Genomic DNA, 14,024 nt, shown 5'->3' on the forward strand with positions numbered 1-14,024 from the left:
ATATATATATATATATATATATATATATATTTATACTGTACATATATATATATATATATAATTTTTTTTTATTTGTTTTTTTTTTTTTGCAAAACCACTACACGTTTACTCTGTGTATTTTGTAAAGTACAAATTTTCCTCTAAAAGTTTAATCATTTTTGAACAAGGTTGATTTTTTGTTCCCATTTTTAAAAGTCCAACTAAAATCTGGGTACACCAAAAACACACTGCGCCTCATGTCTGATTATTCTACTTGTTGTGTGTACTTGAAACGTGATGCAAAATTCAATAGTTAAATTATGAATTTGTGGTACTTTCACTTCTTTATAATAGAAAATAATGGCACATGTTTTTGAAAGTGAAATGAATATTCCTCCTTGTTAGATTTTTTTCTCTAAGTAATCTCACTTTTACATTCACAGGCAACACAGATATAGTTTAAACTTCCATCTCTTCACTCTGTGTCATGCCTTATGACATACCTTTGCTCTGTAATGCACCTGGATTTAAATATCTATTCCAAAGTGATGTTAAAGAGTGGAAAACATTAAATTATCAAATGATGGAAAGATGAGTGCATGCAAGAAATGCATGGTTTATATATTTCTGAATAGATGTGGCTGATTTGACAGAATGTGTCAACATTCAGTGATGCCAAAAGCAAAGCTGGGATAAAACGAATTAAGACTGATGAAATAAAACCACATTTTTCACAACACCAATGGCTGAAATTTCACACTGAGTGATATCAGTTCCTAATAATAGTGCTGGAATCCAGCATCTTCAAGCTTGTGTCAACCTGTCTAGCTAAAATGAAGGGTTTCTAGCATGCATTGCTGCACTTTTTATCTATTCCAAGTCATCTTTGCTGTTTGTTTCCATTTTTTTTTACACCGTATCAAAGCTGTGCAGCATTAAGTTTCTTCTGTTAAAGACTGAACCAGCAGCTGCGGGCTTTTTTCTCCCCAACACTTTTTAGCACAATGCAACTAAAATCATTGTACTTTTTCATGAAAGATTAATGTAAATCACACAGAAATTTGAATAAGTAAGTGACTTTACTGAGCGTAAAAGCCTGATTGTACTTCTCAAATCAGAAGTGACTTCAGATAAACAAAAAATGAAAACAATATGTATAAACCCACCACCTAAGAAACTGTTTGTAAGCTTTAAAGAGAAGAACAAAGGAGGATTGATGTTATAGATGACAAGTCAAGTCAAGTCAAATTTATTTATAAAGCACATTTAAAACAGCAGCTGTTACCAGGAAGGCCTGCTTTATTACAAATACTTTGGCTGAATCCCATGAATTTAAAGTCACAAATAATAGCAACTAAAGTATTCCACTTCAACACAAGATACCTTTCTAATAGTAAAGAAGGCATCAATTGTCATAGATTCTTTTTACGTAAACAAGCGGCCATATGCTCATGTAAGGGGAGTAAAACTATCCTGATGCATGCTCTATAATCCAGGTAGAAAAATTAAACAAAGTTAAGTCAGTTCCTCTGAACAGATTCAAAAAGACAAAACAAACAAAAAGTTACCAAGCCTGAAACACACTCTTCAAAACTACATTTTCTTCTTAGATAAGAATGACAGTAATATTAATCCTAATGTACCTAAGCTAAAAAACAATGAAACTGTTTTAATGGAAAAATATGGTTTTATGCTCGTTAATGTCAACTTTACCTTTCTGAAAGTTGACCCTTTATAGCTAGAAACATGAACACAAGTAATAATGCAATATTAATAATAATCATCCATCCATCCATCCATCCATCCATCCATCCATCCATCCATCCATCCATCATCTTTACCTGTTTCTTCCATTTCGGGTCATGGGGTCACTGGTGTCACTGGTGTCCATATCCAGCAGTCATTGTGCAAGAGGTGGGGGACACCCTGGACAGGTCTCCAGTCCATCACAGGGCCACATAGAGACAAACAACCATTCACTCTCTCACTCACACCTAGGGACAATTTAGAGTTATCAATCAGTCTAACATGCATGTTTTTGGTCTGTGGGAGGAAACTGGAGTACGCGGAGAAAACCCATGTATGCGCAGAGAGAACTTGAAACTCCACGCAGAAAGGCCCCCGGCCGGGATTTGAACCAGGGCGACCTGCTCGTTGAGAGGTGGCAGCTCTACCAATTGTGCCACCGGGCTGCCCATAATAATAATAATAATAATAATAATAATAATAATACAAAACTTTATTGTCATTCAAAATTGTACAGTGCAGCATGCACAATTGAACGAAATTTCATTTAATTTCTCCACAGCAATGTAGGAGTACATAATTTACATGAATTTGATAGACTTCTGTGTTTAGGAATGTCTGTGTCTGTGTGTGTTTGCTATTGTGGTTAGTGACCTGAGTTCAGCAGTCTGATAGCTCGTGGGATGAAACTGTTCCAGTAATAATAATAATAATTAATAATAATGATAATAATAAAAATTATAATTGTATTCTTGTAGATTTATTACTAAAACAGTCATGTTTTAAGAAGGGATGGCACGGTGGCACAGTTGGTACAGCTGTTGCCTTTCAGCGAGAAGGTCGCCAGTTTGAATCCTGGCCGGGGGCCTTTCTGGGTGGAGTTTGTATGTTCTCTCCGTGCATGCATGGGTTTACTCTGGGTACTCTGGTTTCCTCCCACAGACCACAAACATGCACGTTAGGCTAATTGGTAACTAACTTGTCCCGAGGTGCGAGTGAGAGAGTGAATGGTTTTGTCTCGTTTGTCTCCATGTGTCCCTGTGATGGACTGGAGACCTGTCCAGGGTGTCCCCCGCCTCTCACACAGTGACTGCTGGATATGGGCACCAGTGACCCCTGCGACCCAGAAAGGAAGAAGCGGGTAAAAGATAATGGAAAGATGTTATAAGAAGGTTCCATGTTGTTGGTATTTAGGAGTTTCAGTAGAAATATATTTTTTGCTTAAAACTTCAAACAAATGTGAAAAAGAGAACTTTGTATATTTGGAAAAATAAAAGATAGAGACAGTGAAATGGATTAATTAAAAATGTAATAACAAAAAAATGGAGATATGAACATGCCTGTGTGGAGTCGATGGAGCTGAAATGGCACCCTGCACAAACGCCAAAGCTGAGACAGTCTGTGAATCTGTCACTGTCTACATTCACAACTTGATAAACGAGGATTGATTTAAGCATTTTCCATGTCTGCTCTGATCATTTTTTTCCCTCTTGGCTTTATCAAATACTGTGAACATTTGTGATGCAGAGCCTCTTGAATGTCGATCAAATGCCTCACTAGAAAAAACACAAACATGTGCAGGCGCAACTGCAACAAATGAGTTTTCCTCTTCAGTGGAGCCGACACCGAGATAATGGGCAGCTACACGAGAGCAAAGACTAACAAGGGTCAGCGAGGACTCAAAGGGAAGACAACAGCGTTACACATCTGCACAAACACAAGTATATATGCATGCTAAAAAAAGAAGCATTCATGATAAATGCAACACTAATGATAAAACTCGCAAAACACGCGGCAGGTTGTCTTTAAACAAAGATGTCGAAGACTTACATTTTTGCCCTGGGTCATGAATTAACACACTCCCACACAGCTGACAAAAAAAAAAAAAAAAAGTGCACAAAAACATGTAGCAGAGCATATTCATGGATGGCCTTGATATGCATACGTGCAAATATCACAAGACAAAGAGGCAACATTAAGCGGGAAAAGAGGGTTAGTAAATGAGAGCTTGGCTCAATGAGGCACATTTAAGCCTCTGCTTTTTGTGATGTTTCTGAGAGGGTTCGTTTCCTCGCCTCCTTTATCTAACCCCCCACTGCTCGGCCAGGCATCCTCTCCTTGCAGCTCCCTACTTTCTGCTGCCTTCAGCCTCTTTCTGTCTGTTCTCCATAAGGTGCTGGCACAGGAGGAGAGCCCCTAACACCACCGGAACGGTGCCAGTCTGGTGGGGAGGAGAGGTGAGGTTATTCTATCTCACTAAAACTCAATTTATTCACATATTCAGACACTGAAGTGCTCTTGCAAAATGCCTCTTCAAGCAAGTGGATTTTTGGTGCAAAAAGCGTTCATCAAAACTTTACTTTTCTTTTTAAAATGAGGCAATTTTTCCTCAAGGATAAACTGCAAAGAAAAGTCTTGTTTAGTTTATTTATTGCTTAATTCAACAGAAAAGATGCCAACTGCACATTCTGAAAGCTGTGACGTTAAGGAAAATAAGGAAAAAAATAATCTTCTGTTGGGCAAAATATCTTATCCTACACATTATTGCTTAGATTTGATGTTGCATGTGCACAGCATGAAAGACATGAAATAAATTAGGCATATGTGGGGCAGTCTGTAGGTAGGTGACCTTTTGCTAGGCGTAATTAGCTTCTGCACGAGGAAAAAGTCTTTGTTGCTTTACAGTAATGGAAGTGTGTGTGTGTATGGTTGTGAATTATTTTTTCAGCCTTGGGTTGATATTTTCCTGAACTGGACTTAAAAAATGACAGAACAGTCATGTGCAGCATTCGAATGTGCATGCACTGGCAACTGATAAGTTGGAATTGAAGCACTTGACAATATTGGATAAAAATCTCTGCCTAAACGTCGCAGAAGGAAAAGCATCAAACTGGAAGGAGGAAGGAGATTTGTTGCAGAAAGGAGTGTGAGTGAAAAATGAGACAGCTGCACTGGGGAAAAAAAAAATGTTACTGTGCTGAGTGCAAAAAGCTTTTTACTGTAGGACAAAATGGCAAAAAACTAACAAATCTCTGCAGTTTTTTGTTTATTTATTTTTTTGTAAAATTTACCATTAATACAGTACTTTGCAGTTACTGTAGTACCAAATATGCAAGTTCAGATGAAAGATTAAGTAAATGTTGGCTTATGAGCAACAAAATGTCATTAAATTGCTTATTTACATAAAAAAAAGAAGGTAAGGTGCAAAAGCAATGCGTGGAAAACATTAATAGCTTGTAGTAATCCGTACAACCTTCTTTGTCTCGATTTTTTGTAGAGGAATTTTGGCCCACTCATCTTTACAATCATGCTTCAGACTTCAGTTTCTCAGCTTTTGCAACATTTGAGTCAGGTTGAGGTCTGGACTTTGACTGGACCATTGCATCACACTGACTCTATTCTTTTCAACCACCCTGTTGTAGATTAGCTGCTCTGTTTGAGATCACTGTCTTACTGAATGACCCAGTTTGAGACAAGCTTCAGTTGTTGGATAGATGCCTCATATTTGACTCTAAAATTAGCACACAGAGGAGTTCATGGTCATTTCAGTGGCTGCAAAACAAGCCCAAATCATCAACCCTCCACCACTGTGCTGAGTGCCGCAGTGCATTAAGACCAGTGATTTATTTGAACTGGATCCTGCTGGAACATGATACTGGAACTCTCTCATTTTGACCAGGTGCGTTCCAGCAACTGTTTGCTCGGATCCGGCAACTTAAATGTCCGCCCCTAAAAGCCCAAAGTCATCACGCATTTTTCTTTTGATTATTTATTAAAAATACAACGACAGGACATGTTGCCCAGACTGTGGAGTGGATACTGTATTACGTCTGCACCAGGCACACCAGCTCATGCACACGCTCCTGCCTAGCAGAGACATGGACGGCATGTCCCGCGAGAATGAAGTGTCTTCCTTGATATGGCAAGCCAAGTGGCCCATTAATAGCTAGACATGTGGTAAAAGTGGCTATTAATAGGCCACTTGGCTTGCCATACATTACGCACAGCAGCGTCTCCAGACAGCTCTGAGTGTGCACAACTTATGATGTGAACTCACGCATATGTTTCAGACATAATAAATAAAAAAGCTTAGCTACAGTAAAAAAAAATACAACGAGAGAAATGTTTGATGAGCATTATTCACAATAATCATATATCAAAACAACGGCGCTAATTTGTCAAAATAACAGCGATCAAAATGTTGAAAAGACAGTCCAATTTACTTTCATAAAATAAATGGATGGATTGTCCTTAGTTGGACAACCGAGAAGGCAGTCGTAATTGAGATTGGAGCAGCAGGAGCAACAACGCAGGAATGATTTCAGCGGAGAAGAGTTCAACTCAGAAACGTGAAGTAGGGGGAGGAAGTGTGTGTGTGTGTGTGGGGGTAGGACGCTTGACAGAATCGAGGCTGCTCTTTTCACACACAACCTGTTGTTGCTCTCTAAAATAGTAATTAAATCAAGACTTTACAAATGTAGGTAAACGTAGATGTTTAACAACCTGTTAAAATAGGCTACACCAAAATGCAGGAAATAGCATCTACTTTATTCAAAAATTTAAAGGGGAGGAAGACCTACAGGCTCCCTCCACTTCTCACGCTCCCCCCCAAACCACCATTTGCATTCCAGCATCGATCAATCTACAAATCAAGGCCTGATTAAGACAAAATATTTCCACACTTGTCTCATTTGTCCAAAGGAAATTTGACATTTTAACCAATATTTTAACTGTTATTTGGACAGATTTAACTCTCTTCTACTTAACATTTATATCTTGCTCAATAGTTTTTTTTTTTTGATTGTTTTGTTTTAATTTATACTCTAAACCAAATGTCAATGAAAATGCAAATGGTTCTCTGTTATGTTGGTTTAGTCACAGTAAAATATATTTAGGTCCTAAACAGTGATGGTAGGGATATTAACCTGACTGCATAATGCTCAGACTTGTGTCGTGTTGAGATTTTATGCAAATTTTAACACGTCTGTTGTCTTGCTATTCTGCCTTTTGACAAAAAAAAAAAAAAAAAAAAAAATGAAACCACTAAATAGTTTTGTTGTAGTAAGACCAATGGATGCCTCTGGCAGACGATTTCCTTTAGAAAACTACAAGGAACAAGGAAATAACGTACAAAAATTTAATGGAGACAAAAGAGGTATGGAAATAATAATGCTAGAAAAATCACAAGAGCAGGAACAATCACATGAAGCACTGAGGCACATGGAAGACGAGGAAAAAAAAACCCCACCAACGTGTTGAGGCAGGAAGATAAAAATGAGAGTGAAATAAAGAGGGAGAGACGGAGAGGAAGAACGAGTGGTGGAGCTGGTGGTGCAGGGCGAGGGTTTGTTAACCTGGTGCGACGGGGCATGTGCTTGTAAATAAACATCAGCCTGAGATTATTCTGAGCACGGAAGCTCAGACCGTGAGGCCCCGAGGTCAGAGTGGGCCCATACCTGGCTCGCTCAGTCGAACACACAAACACGTCCACATCCAGTCCTACAAAGACCTTGTGTTGAGAGCAAAACCAATTCAAATACTTGTGCATGTAAACAAATATGTAAACAAACATGTAAACAGGCATGTCCTTTGTTTGGGGTATAAAACCCCTTGTTCATGCATAAAGTCCTACACAAATAGGTCTCCACATGCAGACATGCGAACATGTTAACTGAAAAATGAAAAGTACACACAGCTGCAGCAACCACATAAACTTTTATGTTTCATATAAAATGAAATATTTCATAACAGCATGCACGCACAGAGTTAACCTCCCAGATGTCTGCAGACATCCAGTCATGCCAGGCTCAGACACTCTGTGTCATCCATCTCATTTTTTCCCATTGTTTTTAGAAAAGTGGGTGATGAGTTCAGACATCGGGATGTGGAGTTATTCTCAGTCAGACAATATAATAAAATAAATGCACAGCACATCCAGGCTAATGTGCTGACTACCTCACATCCTCAAATTCAAAAAATGTTAGGAGTGAGTCTTTGTCCTCTTGTATGACCCTCCTTATTTTAAAAGTAGCTTGCCTTTTTAAGATGATTTTGGCAACAAACAAACTTTTTTGTTTCAAAGTATTTGCAGGATGTACGAAGTGAAAATGATGAGTCTAGGGATGCACGATCCACTTTATATGGTTTATTTGAATTTCAATGTATGGTAACACTAATGCTGAATTATTTTCTGATTTTAATTCAAGAGGATCAAGCTATTATTATTCAATAATAATAATAATAATAACCCAATCAGAGGCCAACACATTGAGCATTCAGACAAACAGTAAGATGATTGAAGAAGCTGGACACAGGCTCATGAGGATGAGCAGATAAGGCCTCGATCCACATGAATAATGAGGAAACAGGAGCAAAACATCCTTGGGAGGAATGTAAAGTGACTTCTATGAGTACAATATTTGGTGTTTTACTAAGACATGTTCATGAAAAGATACTAGAGTGGGACAGAAAGAGGTGGGGGATCAGACAGGCTTGCTGGTGCCCATCTCAGTAGCCCTCTTTACTAAACTTTCAGCCGTGGTACTGTGCTGTGATCACAGGGAATTTTCTGCTCCTGGATTTTAAACTTTTCATATTTACCTAAATGTTTAACATTAAAAATTAAAAACAGACTTCAAAACCTTTGTGCGTCACGAAAGGCTCCAGAACAGGTTCAGTTTTGTGGGGTTTGTATGCATGTTGAACGCTTTTTAAAAAGTGGACTTCTCACGCCCATTGCAAAAATAGCAACATCAGACAATTTACTTAAATTACTTGAATTAACGCCCTTCTTTTTAACTAACTACGAACACAGCTATTAATTTGTTACGACGTGCTAACTTTCGATAAACCTTTCTTTTCAGTAGCCATTAAATATGTGCCCCTCCCTGAAACTTAGAGGGATGAGTTTCATCTGGATTACTGGAGCGGTGCAGTTGTGAACGGAAGATATTTTGGCTATGACGTTGAGAAATCGTTATATTTTTGACGCGTTTTCTAACCATAAAAGTTCCTACATGAGCACAATAAATCAGATTTTACCCTTAGACAAAACTTAAACTAACAAACGGTTGCAAAGTTAAAGCTGTCCGGTGAATGTACTTACTGCTCAATGCTTGGGGAGAGGTAAAGTTTAGGGAAGACTTGGGAAGCTTCAGCATCCTCAAAGCTCACCGAGAGAAGAGCCACATCTTCCCCTGGGTCCAGAGCTGTGTCCTAACAGAGACAAAGACAAGTTTGTAAAATTATTTAGCACATTTTGGCCACAACATCTAATTTCAAGTCCTATTAATTAGCCAGTGCATTTGCTACAATGTACAAATTGTTTTCAGATATGAATTTTTCACTCAACTTCCAAAAGAAATTGGTTAGAAATGCTCTGCCAGCCTTTATGGTACTTGACGTTTAAATCTGAGTGTAGTGTTTTAATAAACTTGATTTATTTGAATGCATGAGTGGCGCAGAGGTTAGAGAAGACGGCCTGTGATCAGAAGATGCTGGTTCAACTCCCGGTACTGACAACATCAAAATATTGTGGCTCCACCCTCATTTGTCCCACTCTGGGCCCTTGAGCAAGGTCCTTAACCCCCACCATCTGCTCCCCTGGGCACCCTAGATGGCAGCTCTCTGCTCCACACAGAGGGATATGGTACCTCGGTGGTCTGCGGTTGTGGCAGGAAGGGATGGTGGGGAGACTGACTCCAACTTATATACTTGTATACTAACTTATATAATACTTAGTTCACTGCAGCGACCCCGAAGAAGGGAGCAGCCGTAAGGAAAATAAAAAATAAAAAATTGAATGCGTGACTCTAAGCATAATCATGTCATGAGTCATGCAAGCCAAACTGCTGACAACCAAAATTAAAATATTTGTGATTGAAAGTGCTCATCTGGTTTAGCTGAATGCTAGTCAGTGCCTGTAGAGCCACTTCTTTTCTTCCCTTGAATCTTTTATTCTCGCTTCACCTGTCTATTTTGTTGTTCCAACATAAAAAAATATGCTTCTATATTTACCAATAACTGCGAAATTGAGCAGGGAATTCTTTCAAATGTACGTTAAGTGCGACCTAAATTTGCAATTCACTTGTTTCCTATTTTAGGTGCATAACTACAGCAATCGTGTTCTGGGTTGGGAGTGGTACCAAAATGCAAGTGACCTAAGCTCAGTGCTGCAGCTGAATAAATTGTTTGTAGATACGAGCGGTTGTGGTTGAGTGGTTAGAGCAGTCGTTCTCCAATGCAAGAGTTGGGTGTTCAAATCTACCAGCAGTCACTTGCCGAAGTGTCCCTGGGCAAAACACTGAACCCCTCATTGCCTCTGATGTGTGTCCCATCAATGTACAAATGTGATAAAGCTTTGATTAGTCTCTTTAGAATGATTTGTTCAATTAGCTTTGTAGAGATCTAGTAGAGTGCTGTATGAATGGGTAAATGAGGACACAGATTGTAGTGTAAAGTGCTTTGAGTATCTTGGTAAGATAGAAAGGTGTTATACAAGTACAGTCCATTTACCATTTACCATACAGAAGAAGTACTAAAGTTGCCACTGTTGCTATGCTGCTTCAACAACGTCAGCTGTTACACCAACAGAAAATCTACAAAATCCATTTAAAACTAATGGAGTGCAAAAAAAAAAGATGGCTTAATGTGATTTGAAATGCTTAAGATTCAGAGGCGAAAACTGCTCTGATACACAAGCACAGGAAATTTTCTATCCAAAACACAGAATGAGACAGAAAAATGGGCAGGAAAGACACCAGAAGAAACATCCGTTTTGTTTCAAGCAACATTAGCTTTAACAACTGCATCGTGAGGCTGAGCTGATGACTGGGAGCACCAATCAAATCATGTGTGAGATGGATGCAGAGACCACCCGGAGTTGCTCGCTACAAACCTCATCTGTCTCTGTGAGGTTCTAATTTCTCTGTCTGTAACATTTTTCCTAGAGCGTGGCTACTTCTCAGGCACTGTCGTTAGAGCAATTCCACATCTAGGACCATTCTGAATTCCCTCGGCCGTTAGGGGCTCTGTAGCGTTAATCAAATGTCTTACAGATGGTTTGAACTCATCCATTTGTTATAATTGCTGCTCTTTGTGGTGAGAGGAAATCTAGCCACCATACATGATGGACAGAGGCAACCAGTTTGCTGCGATGCAACCCCTATCCAGATCAGACTATTAACTAATCACATGCTTTGGTCTGCTGACTACAAATCTAAAATAACCACAGCTTTAGGAAAAACAAGACTCAGTGAGAGGAGAAAAAAAAAACATCTTGAGTGAACATTTCCTTTCCCAAGTAGAGTGGAAATAATCTTTCAGCAGACAATTTGATGACTTTGTTTAATTGAAGCAAAACCTAATCAGATAGAAAATAATCAATAAAAATGGTAGCAGCTGTCAGCATGAGATGAAAAAATACATTTAATTAGCGGAACATTATTTATTGTAATACACCCAGATATTAGTAGCTCTGCAGACTATCACAGTCTGCCCAGCTGCAGCAGTTACATTAGCAGCTAAAAGACAGCCGAAGAAGAAGGAAGGCAGCGAAAGACGGCATCCAAAAGTGTTGCCTGATGAAATCAGCTCACATCAGTGTTGTGTGCATCAGTAAACAAGAACTGCTCTCTGCCTTAGAGCAGCACTCACGGCTTTCCCTGCTGACGATATGAGACAGATAAGAACAGGCGTGGAAATGAAAGGCCTGGGTGGGGAGTGGGGTTCAGGAGAACATTGGTTTGCTCCAGTTTGTAGCTGTCATGTCTCATTCTCATCTGTAGAAGTGATTTAATTGATGCTTTCTTTGCACTGGGTAAGAACAAACAGATGGATGAGAACCAACAGGAAGGTGAGGGGGCCGGAAGAGGAGCATGGGACAGCTCTGCACGAGCTGCACTGGACCATCTCTCGATTTGATCCGACCAAGGGCTCTGTTGATGGGAAAGACCTTTTTGTGGAATGATTCAGACTTTTCTTGTTCCAGAAGACAGTGAAAAGCTGTCACAAGTCATACCGAATCAGTGAAACAAACGAACTAAAGGCAGACCCTTTAACTTTCAACTAATGCTATTCTAAATGAATGCACTGTCTGGAGAGATGAAATATACAGATAAATATAGTAGTTCTTTATTGGAGTCTAATTATGTGACTATTATTTGTCAACATTTGTTTGTAAAATTGAAAAGCAACTATTATGCCTTGCAGACAAAAAACATCTAAAAAAGATGAACGTTTACAGTATATTAGTAATTTATTTTTGTCTCTGCAGTTTTCACACAAATGCTACTTCTCAACTTCTTTGTTTAACATACAACCAAGTAATTTGTTAATTAGCAATGGGAACATTAGTATTTTTGCAAGTACAAAGTCATTAATTAGTACTTTGGAATTGACTGAACTGAGTTAGAATGTGACAACTTGGAATATTCATAGGAAATTAAAAGGCAAATACTGTGTAATATTCAATTTGAATGGCTAAATTGATTTTAAATCCGTTAACTCAGTGGTTCTCAAACTGGGGTCTCTGGACCCCCGGGGGTTTGTGAGCCGGTGCTGGGGGGCCCCCCTCTCCCCCACAAAACTTTTTCTTTTTTTTTTTTTACAAGCACGTAGATGTTTAACAATCTGTTAACATACACCAAAATGCAGGAAATCACATCTACTTTATTCAAAATGTTCTGGGGGAGGAACCCCCCCCCCCCCTCTGTCTGCCCACCTGCTATTTGTGTTTCGGTATTGATCAGTTTTCAAATGAAGCCCTGTTACTTGGTATGACTACTGCTGTTATAATTCTGTTCAGTTTTATGTAAAAGGGTTTTCTGTAATAACCTGAAGATGTGGCGATACATTTATTGTGTTCATTATGTGAATATGTAAAGTTTTAAAGTGGCTTTTGAAACTGTTGATTTTCTCAAAACAGTAATTTCTGGAAGTTGAAATAAAAAAAAATTGTTAATTAAGTGCGTCTTGAATGAATGTTTAAACGTATAAAAACTGTATTAACAGCTTATGCTACACAAATATTTCCATTGCATTAAAGAGACAAATTGAAGAAAATTATTTGATAAACATGAGTGTAATGAGGGGGTCCCAGAAACTGTTTCTCCCCTGTAAGGGAGTCCCTGAACCCAAAAAGTTTGAGAACCCCTGCGTTAAATAAATGGTAAAAAAATACTTATTTTACATTAAAAAGCAAATGTGAGTGCAGAACAACACAATGAATAACACACAAACAAAACTAAATGATAATGAACAACAAGAACAAAAATACACAATGTTGTGTAGCTGCAACAGAACATAACTCACATTTTTTGTGCTGCCATTGGAATGAACAAATAAGGTCAAGGACTAATGCAGGACTCACTTAAATCTGGCAGACAGCAAGAAAAAAGTATGCAGCACTACCAGCTTACCTATTTAACTTTTAATATGTTTTTATTTCTAAGGAGAATACAGGAAAAAAACTTAAATAGTCCAAGTATGTTTCAGTTTTGGCTTCAAACTTTTAAGATGAATCAAAACAGAAAAAAAAACAAAAAAAAAAACAAGAATATCAGTTTTATAACTTAAAGCCTATAGGTCCAAATATAAAGTTAAGACTAACTTTATATATATACTTTTTTAACTGCAGGGCTTATAAAAAATTCCATTAAATCAGAAAGACTGACGAAACTGAAAAAGCAACACTCTGAGTTGCAAAAGCAATAAAGTGCAGGTCCCAACAAGCATTTTGCCAATCTTTCACAGGGCAGTTATGACAATTAAGCCCACAATTATACACCACCCAATGCTTCTTGTGCTGTAGCTGCAAAGTAATTGAAGTTGCAGAACAGTGACTATAAAATTCCCAAGATAAAAACCATCCCTAGAAAGATGCAAACAGCTCAGCTGTGGTGCAACATCAGCATAGACACTCGCCATTCAAAAAAACACTCCAACAAAGTCCTAGATTGTTGGAACACATCCCTGTAAGTTTTGTTTTTGATCAAAACGTTTTATTTTAAAGGTTTGTTATGTTATTGTGACAAAATAAATCACATTTAGCTGAATATGCTTAATAAGGATTTCAGTTTATTAACAAAAACAATGACACACCCACAGTGAGTCCCACACGATTGTGTTCTTGGACTTTTGAATTTAAATATGGTTTCATTACGTTTTATTGTTAAACAGTACAGAATATAATTACATTAGGTAGATAACGTTCAGCTTTACTTATCTTATTGAGCCTTATTATCTTAGCTTATTGTATACTGTTTCTTTATATATTTTTCAACTTACATTTTTTGCTATTT

General features: G+C 38.2%; 1 protein-coding gene across 1 annotated transcript in view; it reads right to left on the bottom strand.

Annotated features, from left to right (window-relative positions):
* Positions 1-14,024, bottom strand: part of babam2 (BRISC and BRCA1 A complex member 2) — a 91,896-nt gene that overhangs the window by 21,550 nt on the left and 56,322 nt on the right. Inside the window, exon 7 of the mRNA XM_037695415.1 lies at positions 8,831-8,940. Coding sequence (XP_037551343.1) covers positions 8,831-8,940 — 110 coding nt within the window. The remainder of the gene's footprint in view (positions 1-8,830; positions 8,941-14,024) is intronic.

Source organism: Nematolebias whitei, chromosome 21 (genome assembly GCF_014905685.2).
Source record: "Nematolebias whitei isolate Nwh7 chromosome 21, NemWhi1, whole genome shotgun sequence".
Lineage (NCBI taxonomy): Eukaryota > Metazoa > Chordata > Actinopteri > Cyprinodontiformes > Rivulidae > Nematolebias > Nematolebias whitei.